The sequence below is a fragment of the Aspergillus nidulans genome, chromosome IV (assembly GCF_000011425.1).
Source record: "Aspergillus nidulans FGSC A4 chromosome IV".
NCBI lineage: Eukaryota > Fungi > Ascomycota > Eurotiomycetes > Eurotiales > Aspergillaceae > Aspergillus > Aspergillus nidulans.
Window position 1 is genome coordinate 1187534 of NC_066260.1, and position 24919 is coordinate 1212452.

Sequence of the window (24919 nt, forward strand, 5' to 3'; positions counted from 1 at the left end):
TACCACCGAATCCAGCGACCATGCCGTACCCGCGTTTATTTAAGAGAGCACTGAAACAAATCGGAACATGCTATATTGCCAACCAATTAAACTGCCATTTCGCCGAAGCTGCCATTAATACCGAAGAATTGGAACCTAGAATAAAGTCAGTAAGTGCAGGATTTCGTTGTTGACAGGCGGTACTCTACCAATCCTCCACGTTGAGTGTTGTCGGAGCAGTAGGGCCACTGCGTGAGCTACTGCTCCAATTATCGTCTTGGCTTGCATTATCCATAGCGCCAGCAACTGTAGGGTCGAGTCCTGGCATCTGCCAAGACTGCTGAGGGTCCATTCCGTACATCTGTTGCGGTTGGCCTTGCATGCCGATCGCAGGAGGCATGCTGGACAGAATCTCAGGGCTTCCCTGTGTTCCTGCTAGAGAAGTCCGAGGCGGCATTTGCTGCTGAACCATATCGTGGGTATGTAATTGCGACTGCATCTGAAGCTGTGGATCAACAGTCGTGTTTTGAGGGGAGGTAAGTTCTGGGAAGATAGCGGTGCCGTCGGGGAACAGTTGATCTGGCTGAAAGTTCTCCCAGAGAGAAGGTGAAAGATTAGGCGAAGTGCGTGTGACAAGGAACAAATCAGGAGGAGTTGCAGGTAGCGAGAACTGAGCGTTAAATGGCGTCGTCGGTCGGGTGTTTGCGCGCGAGTTTCCAGCCCCAGGCAGACCATCCTTGGCAGCAGTAGGCGAAGTTTGGGGTATGGACATGGTGGATTGGGGAAGCTCTCTAGAAGGGGTAGCTGCTGGGGTCTGGGGGCGAGATCGCTCGTACGAAACTGGTGGCGTAGGTCCTCCATTGGGTAGAGCGAGGTCCATATCATCGAACTTGCGCTTTGGAGGAGGATCCGGCCTTCTTGACGGCAAGTGCTGATTAGAATGGTTCGAGTCAGGCTTAACCCGCTGGTGCCTCTTTCCAGCCGCTTTTTGAAGACGCTCTTCCAGTAACTTGTTACCTAAGATCGACTCGAACAAAGTGTGCACCATCTTCGCCACGAGCCAGACCTTGGAGACATCCTTGAGCGCCTGCATACAAATGTTGATTCTCTCCTGGCAGGTGGCCACGATCGAGGGCACCGATGACCGCATCTGGTATACGTGCATGATCAGAGCCGAGAAAAGACTGTAAACACTGCTCATCGTTAGCGGCAGATCGTGTTTATGCTGTAGGGCCATCGTACATGAACGCAGGCGTGTAACGAATCTCGTTATGAGTCTGCAAGTTCTCAACTATGGATGTGATTATTCCAGCAGCCTGGAAGGCGATAGTGCGTGACGGGTACGCCATCTCTTCGACTCGGTAACTACTTGGGACCGATGATGCCGGTGGCATATGAGCTCGGTGCAACAAGCAAAGCGTGGTGCTATCAATGTCAGTGGCGGAGGACCAACCTTGGGTCTAATGATACACTCACTAGTAGTTCGCGTGAAGAAGAGCTGCCCAGAAATGATGCCTTTGTCGCTGCCAGCAGACCTCTCTGGGACAATTCTGAAGCCAGTCCGCAAGCGCCATGTCGGAATGGGTGAGATCCATTGCATTCATTCGCCGTGACTTGGACGCCACCGAATATTGCTGCGACAGGACAAGACCCATAATCTCGCAGAGCTTCACGTACTGCAAGAAAAACTGCACGTGAACAGGGTCCGGCGGGTATTCAGCTGCAATGTCGATTTCGTCTTCAACAAAATCCTCCTCTGTCAGCATCTCAACGTCCGCATCGTCAGTGTTGATGCAAATTGGACGTCCCAGGGCAACAGCTACGGATCGGTCTCGAGTGAAGAGTGTCCACCATATCCGCTTCCACAGACGCTTGTCGGGCTTGCTGAGTTGCGAAGATTCCACGCTACTGCGGTCAGTACTCTTGGGACCTACTATGATCGCAAAGCGAGCTCACCTGCGGTGCATCCCAGAACCCTGCGCAACAATTATCGCCACTCTTGTCCAGTAGAACACGTTCTTGGTAACGTCTGGGCAGGTCAGCAAGCCAGTCACCATAATCGGTTTAGGGCACCAACCTTCAGGTCCCTCCCAGTACCAGCCCAGGAGCACTAAAGCTTGGACAATAGTCACCCTATCATCCTCATAATTCGCATCATATAGAGCTTTCGCTCGCTTGTAAAATGTCATAGCAGCTGGAGTGGTCGAGCCATTAGCGTCCATGAGCTGCGGATTGGTGCAGACCCTCGAACCAGCCAAAAGAATGGCCTGCAAAAGGAGCAAAGAAGGTGGGTTCTTGGGATCTCTATATTGGCGCATGAACCGGCTGCGGTTGACAATGGGCACGACAGGTGCGACCCATTTGAAGTAAGCGTCCACTAACTCGTCGCACAACGACTTCGGCGGAAGTAGGAAAGCACCGCGCTGGTGCAGGATATCTAACTCAAGATTATCCAAGTCGGAGACTCTCGCGCGAGAACCTCGGATGTTGGGAGGCAGTGGATAATGGACCACGTCGGTCGTTCCATGGCGGTCTTGAACCAAGAGTGAAAGATTCGATGACTCGCCCAAGTATGCAACCCTTCCAGCTTCCTTTATGGGCGCGCGGGCAAATTTCGGCTTCATGAATTGAGCGTATGTCGAATTTTGCGAGGCTTGTTGGGCGGCTTGGGCTTCCGTGAGTGTTGTCACAGGCATACCGTTGACTGCCATGGCGTTGGTGTTGCTGGTGTTGCTGTTCTGATAACCAAACGCATCCTTGCCGGGCATCGGCAGGGACTCTTCGCGCTTCTCTTGACTCTGAGATTTATCGTCGCCATCACCGTTACTACTATTCGATGATAAAGTGGTCAGTCGATGGTAGACGTGAAGGGGTATACGGTTGCCACCTACTCGCCGACCTCTCTGGGCTTCGCCTGGCTCTTCTTGCGTTTCGGCGTGGGAATTCTGCACTCGATAGAAAAAGCCACACAGTTGGTGCAAGGCACACCTAGACTGGCAGCGTCGCAGCGGACCTAATCATCAAGAGGTGTGGTTAGCGGATTTCTTAAGAGGCAGCCGTGCAGTGGCCAGGCCACGGTCGCAGCGGGAGCGGAGGGGGGGAAGCGGGAACTCACTTTTCGCGCATGGCAGGTCTTCAATAAATCGCGAATCAAACAGCGTCAGCCAATGTTTAAAATATAGAGTCAGGGTTGGGATGCGCTCTGTTCAGCCTTGAACAGCGACGCCCGCCAACTGGAGTATCTCCAACCCCAGAGCAATGGGCCGAGGTGCCGAGGCTGCAAAAGCTTCGCGTCACCCTGCTAGGAACAAGTTGACCTACCTCGCAAGCACGCGACGCACGTTGTCTGCATAAGAAGGAAGCGTCAGAAAATTGTACTCTCGTAACCTTCTCTTATATTTTCCCCGCCCGCAAAATCTGTTTCGAGTCCAAGGGCTCAACTCGAGGGCCGCGCTCACTGTGTCGCCTAACCCCGCGTCCCTGAATCCCTCGACACCACCAGATACAAAAGGAGAAAAAAAACCGCGACTCACCTTCTGAAACTCATCTGTCCGTTTGCTCCAGCGCGTACAGAAATTCCTGCAGTACCCGTTGAGCCCGCTGTGCTAGGAGTCGGGCTGGGTCTGGAAGCCGACGAGTCTATGAATTTGTCGCCTGCTGCTGCGCTCATGGCCGAAAAGCATCCATCCAGAGAAGGTTGCGACAATAGAAGCTGAAAATTTTCAGAGAAATTGGCGGGAAGTTGGGTCTTGATGGATCGGAGATGGGAACGTAGTAGTAAGGTACTCCGTATGTGGTGGAGAACCGATAAGAAAAGAACGACCGAGTCGCAAAGTCGAACAAATCGTAAGAGTGGAATACACAGAGAGGAAAGATGATCGATGGATGCAGAGAAGAGATGAAACCTCGACAGGGCAGAAGCGCTGTTACAGGATGGAAAAGATGACAGTGGACAGACGGACGGTGGCCTATGGCCAGGAGAAGTACGGGGGTCGGCGGGACTGCCCTGGATCAACGGGGACCCAGCTTTAGGTAGACACCGTACAGTCGTCGAGGCTTGATGACTGGAGCTTGCCACGAACCAAACGCCACCAACCCGTGGACGGGCCGCCAGTGGTCAAGCAGTAGATCTTTGTTATGAAATTATTATTCTCACTTATGCCTTGACGCAGACGGGGGAGGGGGGGAGAAAAAATCCCCGGGCGAACACGGTTCTTCCCACTTGGCTAATTTGGTGGCAGTCCTGAAGGAGCGGAGGTCGATCGAATTAAATGATAAATGATATTAACATCGTTATTCATTAGAGCAAAAAAGCCCCCAGACTGCAGTAGTGGGCATCCTGGCGGAAGTGGCAATAATTAGACAAGCTCGATATCCCAGGGTTTGTGTGGGGAAGCCGCTTCGCCCGTTATAAGACAGGCTATAATATTCTAGGCGGACTCTAGGAGTCTGGAGCTTTTGCAGTAAGTTTGCAGTAAGCAGGTTTCTCCGCTGCAAATTCTCATTCGCAGACGGTAGAGGATGCATGCTGACAATAAGACGCGCCATTGTATACCCCAGACTACATCCTGGACGACATCCCCCGTACCTGCACCAGTATCTCCCCTGAACGCCATTGAGAGGAACCGCTCAATTAACGAACACAGTATGTTTCATCTCGTCAAGGTCAAAGGATACAGACAAGCTTTTTAAATGGTCTGTAGTCGATTCCACTGAAAAGACAGTAGAACCCTAATCGTACGGCATACTGCCAGCCAATTTTTCAGGTTGCCACATACTCTGTAAGCACGGAGGACTTACTAGACTGGTATACGCCTCTTTGCCGTCTCAAATGATGTGAAGCGCTAAAGACGCGTTCTCGGGTCTTCCAAATAAGCAGGACCAGCAGCTGCCAGCGGTATAACCAGAGACCCCGGTCCTAAAAACCCGGGAGTATCACGAGGTCGTTTAGCGACCTGTCAGAAGGATACGACAGGTAAAAATATCATATCTACATTGACTCCCGAGTACGTGGCCTATCCGTGCGCATCTCAAACGACGGCTGCGAGATCTGCGACGCATCGGAACCAGACTGAGAGCCGGAACTTGAAACATGTGGCCGGACTGCCCTCGCCGTGTCCGGCCATGGTCGTGAGGATCGAGATGGCCGCTAAAATAGATGGGGACCTGGATGAAGCGTTCGAAACGTTGATACGACAGACTCCGCACGGATACCACACTATCGCGATCGAGATGAAACCAGCAGGCGCCAGGGCAAAACCCGGGATCCACGCTGATCCATCATCTGGATGAATGTCACCATATCGGTGGTTCAGGACGGGATAGTGTACCACATCCCGTTAGTCGCCCCGGAGCGCTCAAGGGTCATCTTCTTGCCCAGTGCAGGGTTTATACGTAGTGAGTGGAACAACCATAGGTAATCATATCGTCCACCCATGCACGACGGTGATGGTCTATGCTTGCGTTTTCTCCGCGCTAGCCAGTGCCACCCTGCTATACGGAAAGACACGGATCCGCGAGCACGCGCCTGCCACCTAGTCTATGTACGTTTCAATTTCCACCGTTAGCCAAGTCGAGTTAGCGACGTAGGAAGGCCCAGCACTCTGACAAAATGCGAGTTTTGAAAGCCTGAAGCTCCGTTCCTAACAGTCTAGAGATGAGGAGCGTACCTTGTTAGCCACACGACATTTGATCCGCAGAATGCACATAGAACCAGATACCAATAATGGGCGTTCAAGACTCGCAAACCCTTCCATATTGGGCGCATATTCCCCGCAAATGCACATCTGAAAGCCGATGGGCTAGGCAAATTGGCGGTTCCTGAATCCTTCCAAGGTTCCCCAGACTCCGGTGCGATGAAGACAGCAAACAGCCCAACCTGCATATATACTCCGCGGAGGATGTACGTCAGTTTCGCGACAGAGACTGAACTCAGCCTAGAGTGGGAAGCGAGAGGGATCTGTTATCTCCATTAGCTACTCCGTATAGTCAAAGTCAATGAAGCTGGAATGGTCTGGGCGGTGGGGCAGCTGGAGCCTCACTCAGATGTCGTCATTCGCTTGTGATACCTCGGCTATTTTTCTTTCCATTATTATTGGCTGATCAACAGGACAAGTTAACACATTCAGATAAATGATGAATGAACAAAAGGATGCTCCAGAGAGAAATTGAAGAATGGACAAAACACGTCTTGAGAGCGCGCCGCAAGTGCAATGTTGAAGTTTCTTTTCGAAACCACTCAGTTCAGCCCCTATTTCAGGACATAAATATAATTAAAGCCGCGGTGTCGAAAGCACATTAAGTATTATGAATAGGCTTATCTATCTATGTAGAAATATACATGCCATGCAGCAGGCTCGGTGCATTCACCGTTACATGGACGATTGACCGTTTCATTCTTTATCCTCAACGCCATTGGGAACATCCTTTTGGCCTTTAGAAGTTATCCCATTGACAATGTCGGGGACAGATGCAGTAATCGCGTCAGTACGGAGTCCAAAGTCCACACCACTGATGAACACCTCGCTGAGGAACTCAAGACCGGCAACAAACGTGCACAGGAAACTAGCAATGCAGAAATGACTGATGGTAGTTCCGATGTCGAGCCAAGAGCCCTCGTCCCGGACCATGTAGAAAAAGTTCAAAGTCATGACATCGGAAATGGCCATCACCACCATGAATAGGGCACTAGGTGCCACTTCCAGGCGACGGTTGAGGATGCCCAGGTTCGCACTAATGATAGCGAACGGGATAAGGAGCTTGAGGATTAATAACGCGCCCTGGCTAAAGGGATTGAACACCGGAATGAGTCGGTACACGCTGTCCAAAGAGAAGGAGGAGATCGAGGCGATATTTCCAGTGCTGAAAAAAGCCGATTGCAGAAGGAAGAAAAAGAACAAAGCTACGCGTGCATCTGAAACGGTGAGTGTGCGGAAGCGGTATGTTTCGCCATCCACAACTGTTGTGGCACCCGGGTTTGCTTTTTTGGGCGGCTCAATGGTCTCCTGCGCCTGCTTGGCGACAGGTTTCGCGGTGTAGACGTACGTAGCATGCTCCAACCGGACCCAAGTAACCAGGGTCATGCAGAATGCAAAGTAGAATAAACCTTCGTAAGATATGGTGAGGATTATAAAGGTCGGTGAGAATGTCAGGAAGATGATCATTAGCCGATGTAAGTAGTGGCTATTGGGATATAGTCGGTGGGCGAACGGCAATAAAAGTGAAGCAACTAATAAGCACGGTTAGTTGACAAGTCACGAAATGAGAGATATGGGATAGATTGGGTTTCATACTGAGGACGCCCCATCCGACTACCTGGTTGCCGAATGGAAGACCTTGCTTCGCTTGGAGCGAGGCTGCACTTGATCTTGTTACGATCAGTGCGAGCAGGACCATACCAAGCTACTAGACGTCAGCATTGCAACCTTTCCCCCGCAATCCTTAATTCCAGGCCGTCGTGTTATCGTACCTGCAATCCCATGATGTTCCTTGAACCCTTTCGGGACACAGCTGCGGGCTGGTGACTAGTGCCAAGAATTTCGTCCTCAAAAAGCAGGTATAGCAAGCCGGTGAGAAGCATGAACGCCCCACCATAAGTTCTGTAATATTCTGTGAGACAGGTGCCAGCTACGCAGACCAAAATACACTTACATTGTGTCGATATCTTCGACCTTGTTGGCTGGAAGCAGAGTAAACGTACTCATCAGAAGGCAGCCAACAGCCCATGTGCCGCAAACTGCTGCATGCTTTTGTAAGAAGTCAAGCCCATAGAAGACAGGCCAAAATGCTCCGAGAATAAAACAGACAGTGTAAATCTCTCTTTGGAAGTAGGAGTGCACCTATAAAATCATGAGTAAGTGATTGTTTCCCGTTCAGATAGAAGACAACTTACCAGCGCCTCCAACACACCAACATAAAGCAGCAGCTGGAATCCAAACGAGAAATGATCTCCCACTGAGCGCACATGACCCAGAAGTATCTCACGCCCTGCGTGGAAGGCCTTTCTCCGAGCGAACACCTCCTCCCAGAAAAATATCGGAAAGAATCCATAAAGATAATACCTCCAGGGAGAGCCCTGGTAAAGGAAAACCGAGAACAACGCCACAAGAACTGAGGAGAAGAAACTGATGCTGGCTGTCGTCCTGTCAGATTCCGAGGCGCCATGCAGGACATGGAGGTGAATGACGGTCGTCAAAGCATAGGCAATCCATCCCACATATCCGAAAGTGACAATGGTCCTCAAGAAGAGCCAATCATACGTTTGAAGGTAGCGGAGGCCCTCTAGAGCTGTTGCGAACAGAGCCGCAGATGTCTCGATCGCATCTTCATAAAAGCCACGGTCAATTAGATCTTTGATCATCGCGAGACGCTGCTCAGCAGAATTCCCGTAGTCGCTCGCAAGTGGTTCAAACGGACGGTACCGAAGAAGAGCCGCTTTCTTGTGTTCTTCCTTAACGTGATACATTTCCAGGACCTCCTGTGTGTTGGCCAAAGCTGCCAAGGCCTTCTCCCTAGGGGTCCCGTCGACATATTCCAGAGGAAGCTGGCCAACAGAATTCGTGGGGAAATCGAGTCCCACCAGATACGCCATAAGGGCAGCAACATCAGCCTGTGCGACATCGTTCCTTTGAACCTGATTTAAGTGCCAGTCGGCTGAGACGCCATCTTCGTGTCCTGAAGGAACGCCATGCTGGGGCTGCTTTGGTGGTGCAACACCAGATCCCCACACCACCAGAGGCGTTCGTGTGTTATCAGGATGACCATCCCCGTGACTGCCCCAATCGCTCATACCATGGTCCGCGGTGAACACAAATGCCGTCTTATCATCGCCGTAGAAATCCTCCACGAGCTGCGAGATTTCCTTGATTCCCTGGTCGACTAATTTGATATTCCGTAGGTATTCTTTCGAGTAGGGACGGTAACCATGACCCGTCGTGTCCAATCCAAGAAGATGCAGGAAGAAAACGTTCTTATCCTCCCGTAACTTGGCATTTAATTCTGGATCTTTCTTGGCCGATGCAAATAGCTCCTTCACCTTATCGAATACCCAAATATCGAGGGCCGTTGCGTCACTCGTGAAGTCCTCTAATTCTTCCCCGTATGTATCCGCATCGACCCTCCCCGGAACAGCACCTTCTTTAAACATCAGGAGAATATCAGGACTTCCCCAGCTCCACGTATGCCTGCTCCGATTGAAGACGCTATCGAAGTTCACCGGGTTCAATTTCCATCCTGTCGTAACGGCCGAAACATCCTCGTATAATCCAGCGATTAAGGCAACATGACCAGGCCGTGATTCTGTCGGGACTCGAGTATGGGAAATTCCGAATGTACCGTGGGACAATACGCGGGATCGAATGAAAGGAGCAAGGAATGTCAAGTCGTCGCCATTTGATTCTTCAGGAAGGTCTGGATCCGGTGTCAATTCGAACGCCTTGTCGGCGCGTAATCCGTCGGCGACGAAGAGGACAAGACGTTTCGCTGGAGCTTCAGAGCCGGGCTCCCGCTCCACACGAAAGGGCCTCATTCCACTCACAATCGGACTGACGAAATATATATCGAAGATTGAGTATGCATATATTAGATGAAACACTACCGCGAGGGTGAGAAACCCGGTACGACCGAGACGCGCCATGATGCCTCTCTCCAGTATTCCCAGGAGGGAATTGGCAATTGAGCGACGAGTTCAGTGCGTAGGAACGCGTACCAGGATCTGATCAAGAAGAGAAAGCGATTGGAAAAGAAAAGTGCATCGGCTCGGTTGTTTGTCTAAGCCAGACGACACTTTTTCCTAAGGTTGGTCGATGAGCTTCGGGGAACTTGGGGGTTGGCTGATGCTGGACCAATGAGACCCGCGAAACTCGGCACGGCATCCACCTGCGAAGCTTAATATCGTAAACTACAGAACAGAGTAAACACTAGACGGCGCAACCAGAAATGATATTATGCCGGTGGTACGGGAGCGATGGTAAGTACCTTGACGCCGGATAGATTCACTGAACCGGATTCTCCTACACAGAGTTACTGAACATAACAGCAGTCCAATCTGCCAAAACTTATATGCAAAAACGCCTATCCACCAACTCCTGGCAATGCAAGTCCTGCTTTCACAATTGTCCAGGCCGGCTTGTCCAAGCCTTGAATATAGCGAGACGTGGAGCAACCCAGAATAATCATTTATCTAGCCCTGACTTTGCCGTCGTTTTGTAAGCGCATCCATGACCCGCGTGTAGAACTTCGAAGCCTGCTGGCGGACAAAGGTAATATCCACGGTGAGATATTCTGGGAGAATATCAACCAGTCCTCGATCTCGATTCGCATCCAGTAAAGGAATGTACTGGAATTCTGCCGTCTCAAAGTCCGCTGTCGAAGAATGAGGAACGACGAGCTTGAAGTGAAGGGCTATCCCGAGATTAGCTTCTATTGTAAGGGGAGAAGAACAAAGCAGCACTTACTCCCATTAACGCCTGTTTGAATACAGTCATAGAGATTGTCTTCGTCCCTTTTCTTTACATCACGAATAATGAGACCAGTCAGGTCGCTGTATAGGTCCTCCTTTAGCTGCGCGTACTGTGCAGCTTGCGCAGCTTCAGCATTGGCGGCAGCAGCCGCCCGGTTTAAGCCGCCGCCCTTGACAGCGCTTCCAGGAACTTTGACTGCAGCCTGTTCGAGTGTTGCAGCCGTGTTGCGGGCGGCGGCAAGCTTCGTCTGCAGCGCCTTGACCTCGGACTGGGCAGCGGCGAGTTGACTGGCCGACTGTTCGGCCTCTGCTGTGAGCCTAGCCACTTCTGCGTCTCGCTCACGGAGTTCTTTCTGCAGCGCGCGGCTTTTTTGACCAAGAGCCCGTTGTGCCTCTAGCTCGGCTTTCAAGGAGTTGACAAGGTTGTTGGACACTGAGGAGAGTTTAGTATATCAGTGGTAAGAGCATCAACGTAACATACCGTTTGCCATAGACTCGCACTGCTTCTTTAGCTTTTCCATATTAGCGTTCGCTTCAGCAATCCCTATCTCCTTCAAATTACGATATCGGTTCTCTAGAGTATCATATTTCTTGGTCAGATCACCAAGCCTCCGCCTCAGCTCAGGTTCGGTGCCCCTTTCATCTCCTCCAGACTTTCTCTTTGTCGGGGAGCTTTGCGAAGCCCACGAGGACAAATGCCTTTGTTTCTCCGGCGGCGCAGTCACCGGCTCCGAAGCTTCCTCCTGAATAAATGTTTCTTCGACAACTTCCTTGACTGTAGGCTCAGCGTCCGGGATATCCTCCTCACTCGCTGCTGTCGCGGACTTGCGGCGTTCTCGGTCAGTAGGTTCGGATTGTTCCTCAGGCCCCTCAATCACTTTCTGCTGTCGCGCGCCAGTAGGAGTGTATTGAAACTCGCCATCGGTTTCTAATTGCTTCTGCGCGGTAGTCTTTTTCTTGCCGCGCGCAGCACCTCTCGTCGTCCTCGTGGGTTTGGTCGTCTGCGCGGTTTTATCAGGCACAGTGGTCTTGTCAACAACTGTATTTTGTGCGGCAGCATTTGGACCTGCGCGCACAGATCCGTCCTGATCCTCCGTCGCATCGAGCGCCGTTTGTCCAGAATTTCTGCTTCCTTTAGGACGCCCCCTCCTGGTCCCTCTCCTCGTCGTCGTCGCTTCGGTTTCCTGCGTCGCTGGAATCTCCGCTTCAGCAGTGGGCTTCATTTCGGCCGACTTCGATCGCGGTCTCCCCCTCGTCTTCTTCGTCGGACGCTCATCGTGGTTCCGAGCGGCATCGGCACCGGGCTGCATCACATCTTCATCGTCCGATTCAATTAAACCAGAAAGTCTTGCAGTGGCTTTTCGTTTAGGCATTTGAGGTGGTATAATGCTGGAATAGAATTAAAACAATCGTATAAATGCAGGGCGTGGAGTTATACACAAACAGCGGCACTACGCGACAAACAGGAAAAGCTGAGCGCGCCCACCAAAACATCGGAAGCATGTGACACGCAAAGCCACACCTGAACCTCTCGGCCCGTGGGGACTGCGGAGCGCCGCCACACCTGCTTTCGCCGAACGACGACGGCATCTTCTCCATATAGCATCGCGCGCTGGTTTTGAAATCTCGTCGCTGCTGTATCTGAGCGTTTTTCCGGAGCCGGAGCTTTCTTCCCTAATCTTTATATAAATCAATCACTTTTTTACTTGGTATACCACTCCCGCTTAGTCCTCCGTTAGGCGACAAGCGGTGTCGGAGTCAAACTACGCTCTCCATCATGGCCTCGGCTCGCAGTCCACGATGGCAGCAGATCCAAGACCTGATCATGATAGCAGGCACAGTGAGTACTTACAGTTGGCATTTTCTGCATTTAATGCTGACAACTTCCCCTAGTCTGCTACCGCATACTTCCTGGTCCGTCATCTCCTCTCTCGCCTCGATTTCGACCCAGATAGACAGAAAAAGGAGGAACAACAACGTAAATCAGCGGCAATATTACGGAAACTAGATGGAAATTTGGATGAGAACTCATCAGGAGAATCCGGAGGGAAGACGCGGAAAGGTGACCTTGTCCTCAACCAGTACGAACAAGCGATTGCGATGGATGTGGTGGCCCCGGAGGACATACCCGTATCCTTCAAGGATATAGGCGGGCTTGAAGATATCATTGAAGAGCTAAAGGAGTCTGTAATATATCCCCTGACGATGCCTCACCTTTTCTCGTCGACATCTTCACTTCTCACAGCGCCTTCGGGTGTTCTCTTATACGGCCCTCCCGGTTGTGGAAAAACCATGCTTGCGAAAGCGCTTGCCCACGAAAGTGGCGCATCCTTTATCAACCTCCATATTTCGACATTGACAGAGAAGTGGTACGGTGATTCGAATAAACTCGTCAACGCGGTCTTTTCCCTAGCCAGGAAGCTGCAACCGTCAATTGTCTTCATCGATGAGATAGACGCGGTACTTGGCACAAGGCGGAGCGGCGAGCATGAAGCGAGTGGTATGGTGAAAGCAGAGTTCATGACACATTGGGACGGTCTAACGTCGGCAAACTCTTTGGGCGAGCCCCAGCGAGTTGTCGTGTTGGGAGCCACGAATCGGATGCAGGATATCGACGAGGCCATTCTTCGTCGCATGCCTAAGAAATTCCCTGTCGAACTACCACCGGCCGCGCAGCGTTTAGGGATTCTGAGCCTAGTACTTAAGGATACTAAGATTGACCGCCAGAACTTCGACCTACACTACCTGGTCAAAGCAATGGCAGGGATGTCCGGTAGTGATATCAAGGAAGCTTGCCGTGACGCTGCAATGGTTCCAGTCCGGGAATTCATCCGACAGAAGACAGCACAGGGTTTGAAAATTACTTCTGTTGACCCAAGCGAAGTCCGTGGGCTGCGGACTGAGGATTTCTTTGCTAGCGCCGGCGGAGCTCAGAGGTTCATCCCAGTTGCTACGCAAAACATACCACCAGAAACTAGCTCCGAAAAGGAATGGAGCACAGAAGATGAAGCGGCCTCTGAGAATGGCACACAGCAGTCCCGGACGACCCAGGCTGAAGCCTGATGATAGCGATTGTTCTATTATCAGTCTGCGCCAATTGTATACATTGCCGACGAAAGTTGTGTGCTGTGCTTTACTTCTGCTTGGATATGATATCTCCGCGAGTACGGCCTTGTTGCCTATTATAATACCCCCAATGACAGGATCTATCCACCCCTTGTATAAGTCCACCGTAGATCATGCAAGAGACAACCACATTAGACTTATAATAGAGTGTCTAGTTCGCTGGGATGATTCTAATGACGCACAATGATATTGTCCGGTCTGAGCCACCACAATTCTTTACAAATATCGCACCTACATCGTCTACCGCGGAATAGTATTTATATACGCAATACCATCGACCCGATAATCATCAGCCTCAATATAGCTTTCGTTCCTGGGAAGACGGAAAACGAAATTCGACGGGCTGACCGAGGTCGAATATTGCGGCCATTCTGGGATATCAACAACTGCTTAGGGTTAGGGTAACCTTGCAAAAATTACACAGATCGATGTATACGTACTGCCATGCCCATTCGGATCCAGATCCGTCACAAAAGAAGCCCACATGCGTGCTGCTAGATTCGCTAGTTCCAAACGAGAAGGGTCATCCCCCAGTTTCGTGATATTCTGGACTGGATTCGCGAAAACAAATGGGATCTATTAAGTGCCCAGTCAGCATTGCCCCGTGCAACTAATCTACTTGGCTGAACTGAAAGTCAGAACATTGCCAGCTTCGCAGCAGCGCACCTCAGCAAAATGGTTCACCCCAATAGTATTCGTTGCGTTCAGAGCCGCGACATCCCACCGATACGAGTAAACAGGCTGCTCGTACTTTGCCATAGTTTTTGCTAGGAGCCGTCGCGGCGCAGCCATGGTGATATCACCGGCCATGGACGAGTACCGTTTGTACATTAGCCCCTTCTCAGGCCAGGTTACATTGCCCCAGCCGTAGGGGGATCCGATTGGATCATCCGGGTAATAAGCTATGAGTTTTGCTGCTTGCTCCGTTGTTAGGACCCATCGTTTGGATGCTAGTTAGCCTCATCAGTGTTATCCTCATATAACGGATAGTAGGGGGAGGCAAAGAAGCATACAAACAAGCTGCGCAACGCAATCTTCATCCGTATCAACACCCGTAGTCCCAAAGCTGACTCCCTCGTCTGTATTTGATCCGAGAAGGATAGGAACTTTGGCGAGACGTCCTTCCGTAGTGCTAATCTGGGGATATTCCTTGATGAATTTACCGTCAACAGCGGCGAACCATTCTAAGCCTTCGTAGGCGACACCGTAAAGTGTGTCGAAGGGTACTTCGCGGAGACATTGGAGGGTATCTGAAGAGGTTGAGCATCTAGGTTGGTTAGCAGATACTCCTAGCAATTCATGTATCGAGCGTACCCTGCTGCATCCACTATCCTATCATACATCGGCTGATGCCAGTCTGTGCCGTTCCAGGGTGGGCCGACTGCGTTTCCGGACTCCATGATTGCTGTTCTTGGTCATTATTTGTTCCTTCGCCTGCACTGAACGGGAAGCATGTACCTGCTCTAAATAACCCCTCATTATTACCATCGTTGGCGACAAGATGTGCACCGACACTATATGCTCCTCTGCTGTCGGTCAGCATCAATTATCAGTAACTGGTAACATGGCATACGCACGCTGACTCGCCCCAGATCGTGATCTTGGTCGGGTCACCCCCGAAGGCCTCAATGTTCTTCTTGATCCAGCGCATGGCAACCCGCTGGTCTAGCAGCCCAAGATTGTTGTTCCCAGATGCCTAAAATGAGTGTCAGGCTTGCCAACTGGATAGCGTGAAAACGAAAACAAGACGTACCCGAACCTCCTCCGAATCCAAAAAACCAAATGCAGCAAGACGGTAACTGATAGAGACGCCCAGAATAGGCCTGCCATTCAATGCTGCCTGTCGGGTTATATACGTCATGTTATACCTTTCCATTCATATCAGACATCGATCCGCTGCCACACAAATCGTCAATACATACCTCGGATCGGCCGTAGCACCCTGCTGCCACCCGCCCCCGAATATCCACACTAAGACAGGCAGTAACTCTTCATCTCCATGCCTTCTCGGCCGGATGACATTCAAATTGAGACAGTCCTCATTCATTTCAATTAAGCCCATGTTCAGCAGTGTCGTCGTATCAGACCCATAGCCAGGACAGTCATACCCATATTGAGTGGCATTGTAAAGCACAGTCCCACGTGTAGAAACAGACGAGTGACGAATAGGCCCCGAATCACTGTCATTAGACGCGTAGACCGTTTTCAAAGACGAAGGCGTGAAGCGTACTGGTTTGTCTGCGTACTTGATTCCGAGGAACAGCTCTTGGTCGAACTCGGGGAGGGAACGGCCAATGAAGGTAGTACTGCTCTTGGGGCCATTGGATAGGGTCACTATGGGTGTGGGATTCGACTGGTATGCGGAGCTTTGGAGAGGCAGAAGAAGGCTTCCGATAGCCAGATGGGCTAACCAGGGAAATGCTAATTTGAAATGCCGCATTTCCAAAGCCTATCTTTTTGTATTGTTTCCTGAACAATGAATGAGAATTTGCGGCGATCCATGGGTATTTATGTGGTATTTCTGGTGCATTCTGAGTGGATTGTGTAGAACATTGACTGGTTTCCGGTGGGGAAGCCTGGGGAGCGATCCTGATTCTGGAAGCTACACGATTTCATTTTGATGAGAAGCTCCGCATAAAGTGAAGGGAGACACTGAAGAAATAGTCCGAGCCCGTGGGTAGAAGCAGATCATAGGTGGAAGAAGTTGGGGATGGGAGGCGGAGGGAGACTAGTGGTTTGCGGGGAGCAATTTGTCCGGATCAACACTCGCCAGAGCTTGTCCACAGACCGATGGCTTAACGAGTTACTTTGTCAGATGCAGAATAGCTCGACAGCGAAAAACAAGACGGATTATTCTAGCTAGCGTACACGCCCTCAGCAGCTGGCCCGACCGGCGGCTCCTGGATCTCGACAGCAAGATAATGCTGGACGAGGGACGGAAGCGTTGAGGCCACCGAGGATTGACCTCATCATCTAGGTACACAATATGAAACAGAGAAAGCATATATCCTGATATCAAGGCAAGACAAACCAAAGCAGGTCCTGATACGCCGTGCTATGCGTGAAGGGTGAAAGGGGTTGATATTTCGGGAGGCATGGTATTGGACAATACATTAAGGCGTCGTGCATGAACAATACTAGGACGCGGTGTATTAATCGCCCTTAGTTCTGTCCAGTCCAGTACGAGTCCTGCTCGTGCTAGGTGAGGCGCTTGGGAATCGTTCCCTCAGATTTGCTCCGTTGACATAGCCGGAGCCCGATCTTGTCAAGTCTGGCTTCCAACCTGTTCCGGCAAGGAGACCGGATGAATTCCGCGACTCCACTCCGTCTTCAAGCTCTATTAAGTCACTAAAACCCCTGCGTCTGGTCTCCGGCGGCATTGCCTGATTCTGAGAGCTTGAAGTCCCCTGTTGCAGGTCGTTGATGCTAGACTTCGCTCGTGCAGTGATTTTTCGAACCCAACCTTCAACGGCACCACCTATGCTATCAAGACTGGTGGAATTGATCGAGGCAACAGTTGATGAATTCCCGCTGAGACTGTCAAAGTTCGGTGGAGCTTGTTTTGGTGCTAACGTCGGCAGGTGTTGGGCAAAGAACTTGCTGAGACCATCCATGGCTGGCCCGGGTAGATTGACATTGCGGTCAAGAGTGCCAACACCGGTTCCCGAAAGCTCAAGGCCACTAGGCCGACGTCTATGGCGACCTTTCGGCTTGCTGCCTGGACCCCGTGAAGCTGGCGAGCCCGCATGATATGAATCATGTTGATCAGCATTAGGCGAAGAACTTGGCTGGATGGGAGAAGAAGCCGTCGAGATAGTCGGTGTCTGCAGCCTGCCTCGTACAGGCTCGGAGTCGCTATAACTGACTGATTTCCGCCTGGTGCGAGGGAAGAACCCCAGCGCACGTCGGGGTACACGACCTATTTCCACTGGCTCCGCAAACCCATCAATTTGCACCCATGACTCGTGTTTCCATATCTGGTCACTCTCAGCTTCGGGCTCCGTACCAGGCTGTTCGGAGATCCTCGAAAACGTTGATTTTTCCGGCGATGGTGCCGGCACAATTGAACTCCCACTTGGGTCCTCTATAGATGGGCGACTGGGAACGTCCTGCAGGAGATCGGTCTCCTCCCTGGCTTTGACAGGTCGCCCTTTGATCGAACAGCAGTCGACCGGCAGAAGAACGGTTTTCCGAGCTTGGATGCTATCACTAGGCCAAAATCCATTCACCTTTCTAAAAATTGCTGCTTGACATCCATATCTAATAGTGACTCCGGTGATAGTGTCCGTGGGTTGAACTTGATGTACGTAGACCAGCGCCTCTTCATCTTGATCCGTATCCGCTCTGGACTGAACTGTCCGGTCATTAGAATCTCGCCGCTTGTGTCGAGAATTAAGATTCCAGCTCGGGTCAGTATCCGCTAGTAGCAATGCCTCCATCTTTTTCGCATGTACCATGGCTTGTCTTTCATCTTGAGTGCCGGCGCCGATCTCCGGTGTGGTCGGCCCCGAAGGGCCCCAAGTGGATGTTGACACTGCTCGGTGTTTGGCGAGATAATCAGGCCGTGATGGCTTTCGGGCATGGGATCGCGGGCCTCCGTTCGAAGTCGGCCGTGCAGTATCACTGCCCAAGAGCGATGACGCTATACCTTGCAGCGATGACCAAGATGCATCTAAAAAGTCTACGGCAGCCCGCGACGACTCAGTGAACGGATCCTGGTATTTTCCATTAGGCGTAAACCCACCTAATGAATTCCCGGGCCGGGCGTCGCTGCGAGGTTGCGTAGCTCGTGAAGGATGGCCCATGGGGATGGGCGAAACGTTCCGAGACGGTCGAGGCGAGGGTGTCGCGCCACGCGAGCGAAGGGTCGGCAGCTCCGAAGAGCCCGTTGTAGAGATCCCGGAGGACGAAGGCTGTCGTCCATTGTTATCTCTGACATCATCTAACGAGATCAGACGGCGGGGTCGAAGGTTGGAATCGGATCGTTGAGTGAAGGTATCGGCGGAGCCGCTTCGGGAACTCATTCCTGGCGAGAATGGATAGAGGGATATTGTAAAGAGAGACAGTGCCTTTAGCACTCGGGAAAGGCGTTTATCGCTGTGTCAGAGACTGCCGGGGCACGGTTTGCCATCGGACGCCCCTATAATAGACCATTCGTCATGCGGTGTCTGTATCGCATCCGTGTCCTCTATCGGCTTGGTTTCCGCCCGTGAAAGCGGAGGCCAGGATTGTTGCGTCTGTGGTAGCTGAGGAAGGAAATGACCGAGATATTAGCCTCTATAAGCAGATAGAGAGCGTTTGAGAGCACCAAGAAGGTAAGCAGCAGTACGGGTGGTGTGGAGGTTGGGGAGCGGGATGCGGCAGGAGTGTTTTTGCGGGTAGTCTCCTGGAGATGATGACGACTCCCCAACTCCGTTTACCTCTGGCGGGGGCGCGGCGTTTCAAACCAACAATCGCCTAGATAGGGCTGGAGTCGCGACAACGTCAGTGGCAATCTATTAATCTGGAGGCCGACGCTTTGAATGCTGCAGAACATTTATAATTATCTCTTGATGCAGCCTCATTGAGCCTCGAGCGACGTTGTCACCAGAGGGAGATGTCTCCCGCTCATTACAGCCTCACCTTTTAGCGTCGAAATTCTCTGAATTGCCTGCGCTATAAGGATTTCCCCAGATGATTTATCTGTGATTGCGAGAGGTACATTGAACAGCAATACCAAGGAAGCTTTCTGACGCCGCAACAACTATATTCTATAGCTTTCATTACGCACGATCGCCATTGTGGTATAAGCCAGTTGTCCTAAATGCAGTATATACTCTTGGCGATAAATGAACCATACTCACTCTGAAAATGTTCTCCAATACAGGGTATATTCCTATAAAAACGAAAGAAAAAATAAGAAGAGAAAAGAGGAAAAAGAAAGCACAGCGGATGCTTCGAATTCCCAACGCAGACCTGATGATCTTATTCCATCAGCTGTACAGTTCAGTGCCTGCAACTTTGGGGATGATCTTCTTCAATTCGACTTCGCTGCTCAATGCCCTATTAGCGACCTTGAAAGCTTCATCCAGCAGGCGAACAAACGTACAAGACAAGTCCAGAATCCGGGGGAATCAACCCAGGAAACCCTCTCTTGCCATAACCGTTATCGCTGCATTCACATCAGTCTGTGGCCTTTCGACAATGCCAGTTCAACACCGAGTCTTCAATTAGAAGATACGGTGACCTGATGAGAAGGGGGTATAGACGGACATACCTCGATATTGTGAGGATAGCCTTCTCACCAAGGGTCATCTGCTGCACGCCTTTGTCCCAGCCTGTATTGCATCCGTTAGTAAAGCAATCTTGTCAGGCACCATGCTCTGTCCCACAACTACAGAGCTTATGAGCATACCGAGTATAACCTTCCCAACTCCAATCTCCGTTTTCAGTGGGCCCCGACCTTGCGAGGTATCGAATCTACAGCATTACAAATTAGTTAGCTGTTTTGCCGAGCCCTCCAAGCGTGGAATCCTGAGAATACACGCTAGGACTAGTAGTGGAAGGTAGATAGGCGAGTTGTTTGCGTTGGCGGGTACGCACTGTGTCCCCATAAAGTACTCGTTCTCCCCACGTGTATCATCATAAAGATATCCTGTGTAGTCAATGATCACGGTGTCACCGGTGTGGGGGCTATCGCGGCCGTTTCCAGGGCGCAGAATGGTTTTTGTTACGCCTTGGGGAGGGTTCATTTCTGTGCTATACAGTGGCCCAGTGCGTATAGACAGGTAGATAAGATGGGAGGGAGAGAACAAAAAAAATGAGGGTCAAGATGGGGTTGGACAATCTGGATCAAGGAGAAGAGACTAAAAAGGGCTGGAATGTGCTAGTTATAGAGGGAGATGGCTCTGGTCTTCGGTAAGCTATATTTTCTTTAATTAAAGGGACACCGTCAACGCTCGGTACAATAATATGGCGCGATGAATTTATGAGGTATACCGGCAGTGCCCGAGAGATAGGAGCCCTTCCATCTATACTTGGTTAGGTGGGTGGTAGCCACGTCTGGTACCCATGCAGATAGCGGCTGGCTTGCTACCGAGCGAGGCCGGAGGTGCTAACGGAAGGATGCGATGCCGTGATCCTGCGGTGTGGTCAACGGGTCCCCACGTTGAATAGTTGGACCCAGTGCCACGAGGAAAGTCTGTCCACTCTCATGGTCCTATCCACTAAAGGAGATGTGGTTGGCTGGCATGTTGCAGCTGTATGTTTGCGCAGGGTCATAATATTGGCAGATCACTATGGATAAGCTGCAGCTCTGCATCCTCTGCATCCTACGTATACGTACTGTGAGAAAGCTGTGTCCGCAAATCAGACTAGTCCGCCACCAGCCCAGTTTAGTTCGTCTGCCAAAAAGCCATCTTCTTCACCTCTTCCATAGAGATGGATTTGACCACCGTCCGGGGAAACCGGCTATCCACCGGGGTTTGAGTTTCGGGTTCGTTTCCGAGATCGAGATAATACAATGTTTTGATGTCCGTATTCGTCTCGATGAACTCCAGCATCCTGGCGTAATTCAATCCAATCTGATCTAGCCCGTGGCTATCATCCGAGAAACAGAACCGACCACCACGCGCCAAAAACTCCTGTCCACTCAATTAGAACATTATCTCGCATATATCCGCTGCGGTATTCCAGCTGACATGACCACTATCCAGACAGTCATAAAGAGCAGATAAACTGACCTGGCAAATCTCAGCTTTAGGATAAGGCTCGCTCATCCCCTTTCGCAGCGCTGCAGAGTTCAGCTCCAGAATGCCCCCGTACCCAGCCACGTAGTCCAGATTCCGCAGAATTCGCTCCCAAACACCCGGCCACTGCTTGAAGCTGCGCTCGGGATCGTCGCTCTTCAGCCGGATGAGATCGAAGTGGCCGACCACGACAGGCTTCAACTGCTTCAGCATGTCCAGCTGTTCGTCAAAGAAGGCTTCGAAGAGCTTCTCGTCCGACCCGCCTGCTAGATCCCGAGCTTTCTCGTACATCTCCCGGTCGTAGTCGATGGGTATGGTCTTGGTGTGGTGGATCGAGCCCATGAAGAACTCGAACGGGAAAGCACGCATTGATGTCTCAACCAAAGTCCGCGACTCTGGCCGAATCCAGTCGCATTCAAAGCCAATCAGGATTTTGATCTGGTCTGCGTATTTCTCTCGGAGTCGGGTGGCTTCGCGGAAATAGTTCGCTTCGTTGGCGATCATCCATGCCTTGGTTTGGTTGGCTTCGATCTATGATTGTCCATTACACACGTGTTAGGGCGGAATGCGCTTAATATTGTTCGGTCATGCTTCAACTGCCCATATTTTCTGCACGATATATTGCTTTTTCATCGACGCCAGACAGGCAATGCAGACCAGGGACTAAATACCTCTTCCGGATAGTAATCCTGTTCTCCGCGGGGCATGTGCTCGGTCAAGCAAAAGACTTGGAAGTTCTTAGCGATGGCCAATTGGATGACCTCCTCGAGAGAGTCCTTTGCATGGCCGGGGCAGAACTGCCCCGAGTGGCTGTGGTGGGAAAAGGGCATGACAGCCTTGGATTATTTCGTAGAGCCCACGCTGTAGACACGGTCAGCTAAGAATTAACTGATAACGATAATGCAGGGAAGATTGCGCGAAAGAGCGGTATAAGCATGCGATGCTCGAACAAGACTTACAGTACAAGGGCGATAGGATAGGAAGCCCCGCCTGAGATAAGGAATTGGACGTAGATAGGGTGAAGGGGCGGTGAGATGAGCGATATAAGTACTACGGCATGATAGTCAACGGAATTTGTGGGATATCTGTTGAAAAAAGAGTGAATCTACGACAGCCAATATTCGTTCGGCAAGTTTTCCGCCGACTCCGCAGGTCTGGCCTACATTGCATATATGAACATTTGCTTGGGAAGCAGCATTATGGTATGCACAAAGTAAACAAATCGAATGTTATATACATATATACACACATATATTCCTACGTTGAGCTCTTATATTCTAGGATCGAGAGCTTCTCAATCGTCCCATAAAAAACTTCATTTCAGAAGCTCATCATACAAGTATCAACCATCAATTCAGACAGCTCTCACAATGCCCCGAAGTGCTGCGCATAGAGACGAGTAAGCTCGAGTATACAGCTCAATCGAGCGCCAATCGGCCGTAGCGATATCGAGTCACCCGTCACCACTGGTCATTGTCTGGGATCACGAGCTGCAGTTATAGCACTTTCAGCTTTGTAGCCGATTCATCGTGCAAACATGTTGCGTAATTCGTGCCGGGTCCAATACCAGATCAAGCTTTTCCGCAGTCGCATGGCATCCGGCATGCAAGTCGTATCGAGTTGCGTCGTGTCGGTTAATCCTGTTCCATTCTTCTATCATCCCGCCGCAAGCACAGTCGCAACCACATACTCTCCGTCATGCGAAATAGATAACCGCCCAACCCTCCCCCTTCGACAATCCTCATCACGATCAAAAAGGATAATGTCTGGTCTTCCTTCCGCGCCATCATCGGCAACACTCACCACAGCATCCTTCCAACTTACCCCCTTGGCACCACCCCTCGCAGCCTTCCGCGCCGCTTCCTTCGCTGCAAACCGTCCAGCGAGCCACCGCGCCATATCTGGTGTAACTGTGATATCCATTTTCCTGGCCATATTCGGTTGGCAGATGGGCGAGTCAAGCGGGGGGAGGGAGAACCGGGTGCGGAAATCGCGCTGCTCTTGCTCGGAGAGGATGCGGCGCGTAAACCGGGTGAGGTAGCCTCCTGGGCGGGAGATGAGGCGGGTTATACGCGGCAGGTGGACGATATCGGTGCCGATATTGAGGGCAAGGGGGAAAGGAATCGGGTTAGGTTTCATGGTGACTTGGTGGTGATGGTGGATGAGAATTGAAGCCAAAGTAAACTCGTAATTCTGACCTCGGACACGGACAACAACCGTGGGTGACTAATCGAGCAATAACCACAATTGCCAGAAACCAAAGTGCTCGATCTTTAAAAGGTAAACAAAGTCTTACGGGTTGTAAGTGAGGGCTACATTATGTCTTATAACTGAGCACACAGACTGGGCCATCATGCCAGACATTACGGAGCAGCCGTCTCGCTACTACGTTGACCACGACACAATCGCAAGAGTAGGAAAGGAAGATAAACCTTTCAGTGTATACCTCTATATGTACATATTCGCATTGCTCGTTGACTCTGTCAAGTCAAGCGAGCGGCCACGAGGCATCCTCCAACGGCTCCGGCCTCGGTTCCAATAAAATCGTTCATAGGTTCCTTGTGGAATGCATCATGTTCTGGCGGCGAGACTCGAGACCGGACCATGCTCCGCTCAATCAGGCACTAGCCGAACGCTAGTGGTCGGCCTTCTTGTCGCCCTCTCCGTTCATTTGTTTCAGGAAGTCCCTAAAAGGCACAATCAGCCAATTGCCCATACCTTCCATTCTTTCGCAGAAGTCCAATGAGGTCTAACAACCCCTAGTCGAGCTTTGGCAAATTAAGTAGGGTCGGTGTAGCACGCAGGAACATACTGAATGAAAACCTCCTCATCCTTGGAAGACGCCTGGATCGGAGGAGCAGCGGGCTTCTTAGCAGCACCACCGCCACGGGTAGCAAGGTAGATACCGCCGAAAAGCGAGCTCAGGATACCAAGAGAAAGCTAGACAATCAACAAGTAAGCATTGGTTATCTCGTCAAGGTAGCCGGTATATTCCACATTCGATGCAGGTAGGGACAGGAGCTCGGTGTGGCGGAGCGCCAGAAACGTACGTGGTGGGAGCCGATCTGACGACCAGCGATGTTGTAGTAGACGACCATTTTCGCGGTTAAGGAGGGATCGGTTCGTGAATGAACGGGGCAGGACAAGGGAAAGGTGCTGGTTTCTGCTGGAGTCGTTCAAAGTCCAAACGAGCGATGAAGTTGCGGCCGGGCGACGGGCTTACTGTTTGCGGTTAGACAGATCTTATGTAAGCTGGTAGCAGGGGTTGAATGATGAGTAAGCCAGATGCAAGCAAGCTATGTAAGCGCACGTGATGTCCCGGTAGTTCCCGCCAATACTCCGGAGTAAATGACGTCGGAAGAAAGGCTGCAGTTGTATGTCACAAGAATGACTCGGCTATGGTTCGCTGGACTCAAATCAAAGGCAGGAAGGATCAATCCTTCAGCTTCACTAAAAGAGAAGAAAGCGGCCGGCTGTATAAGGCTTTTGCCGGAAACTGTCAGCCTCGTGGCATCATCTCTCACCAAAACCAAAGGAACAGTGCCTCCTCATCCCTGGAAATTGAATCTGCCGGTTACGCGGATATGGCAGAGACGCAAGGATGGCTGTCTAGTGTCTACCTAGGCTC

At 51.1% G+C, this 24919-nt stretch overlaps 9 protein-coding genes across 9 annotated transcripts, besides 1 other annotated feature; 1 reads left to right on the top strand and 8 right to left on the bottom strand.

The window, feature by feature from the left end:
* Window positions 1–24919: part of a sequence feature (contig 1.117 1..274575(-1)) that runs on past both edges of the window.
* Window positions 87–3649, bottom strand: farA (the record flags this gene model as incomplete). Its single annotated transcript, XM_659562.1, has 9 exons — window positions 87–135; window positions 189–1172; window positions 1222–1404; window positions 1456–1884; window positions 1936–2808; window positions 2871–2992; window positions 3095–3112; window positions 3301–3325; window positions 3513–3649. The coding sequence occupies 9 exons, from the start codon at window positions 3647–3649 to the stop codon at window positions 87–89; spliced, it is 2820 nt and encodes a 939-aa protein (XP_664654.1).
* On the bottom strand, window positions 6372–9613 carry ANIA_07049 (mannose-ethanolamine phosphotransferase MCD4; the record flags this gene model as incomplete). The annotated part of the gene is made up of 7 exons (XM_659561.1): window positions 6372–7207; window positions 7272–7380; window positions 7448–7577; window positions 7630–7657; window positions 7785–7817; window positions 7871–7876; window positions 7963–9613. 7 exons carry the CDS (start codon window positions 9611–9613, stop codon window positions 6372–6374), a joined length of 2793 nt encoding a protein of 930 aa, XP_664653.1.
* Window positions 10160–11811, bottom strand: ANIA_07048 (putative chromosome segregation protein (Pcs1); the record flags this gene model as incomplete). The annotated part of the gene is made up of 3 exons (XM_659560.1): window positions 10160–10398; window positions 10434–10871; window positions 10920–11811. The coding sequence occupies 3 exons, from the start codon at window positions 11809–11811 to the stop codon at window positions 10160–10162; spliced, it is 1569 nt and encodes a 522-aa protein (XP_664652.1).
* On the top strand, window positions 12054–13501 carry ANIA_07047 (protein-degrading AAA family ATPase MSP1; the record flags this gene model as incomplete). Its single annotated transcript, XM_659559.2, has 2 exons — window positions 12054–12278; window positions 12332–13501. Exons 1-2 carry the CDS (start codon window positions 12216–12218, stop codon window positions 13499–13501), a joined length of 1233 nt encoding a protein of 410 aa, XP_664651.1. The 5' UTR covers window positions 12054–12215.
* Window positions 15273–16004, bottom strand: ANIA_07046 (protein lipA; the record flags this gene model as incomplete). The annotated part of the gene is made up of 2 exons (XM_659558.1): window positions 15273–15400; window positions 15452–16004. The coding sequence occupies 2 exons, from the start codon at window positions 16002–16004 to the stop codon at window positions 15273–15275; spliced, it is 681 nt and encodes a 226-aa protein (XP_664650.1).
* Window positions 16717–20295, bottom strand: ANIA_07045 (putative LysM domain protein; the record flags this gene model as incomplete). Its single annotated transcript, XM_659557.1, has 7 exons — window positions 16717–18590; window positions 19187–19246; window positions 19408–19439; window positions 19653–19715; window positions 19821–19881; window positions 19959–20023; window positions 20147–20295. The coding sequence occupies 7 exons, from the start codon at window positions 20293–20295 to the stop codon at window positions 16717–16719; spliced, it is 2304 nt and encodes a 767-aa protein (XP_664649.1).
* Window positions 20938–22489, bottom strand: ANIA_07044 (histidinol-phosphatase; the record flags this gene model as incomplete). The annotated part of the gene is made up of 5 exons (XM_659556.1): window positions 20938–21186; window positions 21286–21822; window positions 21963–22101; window positions 22251–22376; window positions 22455–22489. The coding sequence occupies 5 exons, from the start codon at window positions 22487–22489 to the stop codon at window positions 20938–20940; spliced, it is 1086 nt and encodes a 361-aa protein (XP_664648.1).
* ANIA_07043 (protein pptB) lies at window positions 22799–23430 on the bottom strand (the record flags this gene model as incomplete). The annotated part of the gene is made up of 2 exons (XM_659555.1): window positions 22799–22931; window positions 22982–23430. The coding sequence occupies 2 exons, from the start codon at window positions 23428–23430 to the stop codon at window positions 22799–22801; spliced, it is 582 nt and encodes a 193-aa protein (XP_664647.1).
* On the bottom strand, window positions 23698–24426 carry ANIA_11543 (ATP19 family protein). The gene is made up of 3 exons (XM_050611950.1): window positions 24342–24426; window positions 24104–24231; window positions 23698–23978 (listed from the first exon to the last, which is right to left on the bottom strand). Exons 1-3 carry the CDS (start codon window positions 24387–24389, stop codon window positions 23927–23929), a joined length of 228 nt encoding a protein of 75 aa, XP_050467918.1. The 5' UTR covers window positions 24390–24426; the 3' UTR covers window positions 23698–23926.

Excerpts from the sequence above, each read along its gene's own strand:
- ANIA_11543 (XM_050611950.1), bottom strand. The coding sequence starts at position 24,389 with ATGGTCGTCTACTACAACATCGCTGGTCGTCAGATCGGCTCCCACCAC. Across the intron at positions 24,232-24,341 it reads GTCAGATCGGCTCCCACCAC|CTTTCTCTTGGTATCCTGAG; the intron begins GTACGTTTCTGG and ends TTGATTGTCTAG. Across the intron at positions 23,979-24,103 it reads GATGAGGAGGTTTTCATTCA|GGACTTCCTGAAACAAATGA; the intron begins GTATGTTCCTGC and ends TGTGCCTTTTAG.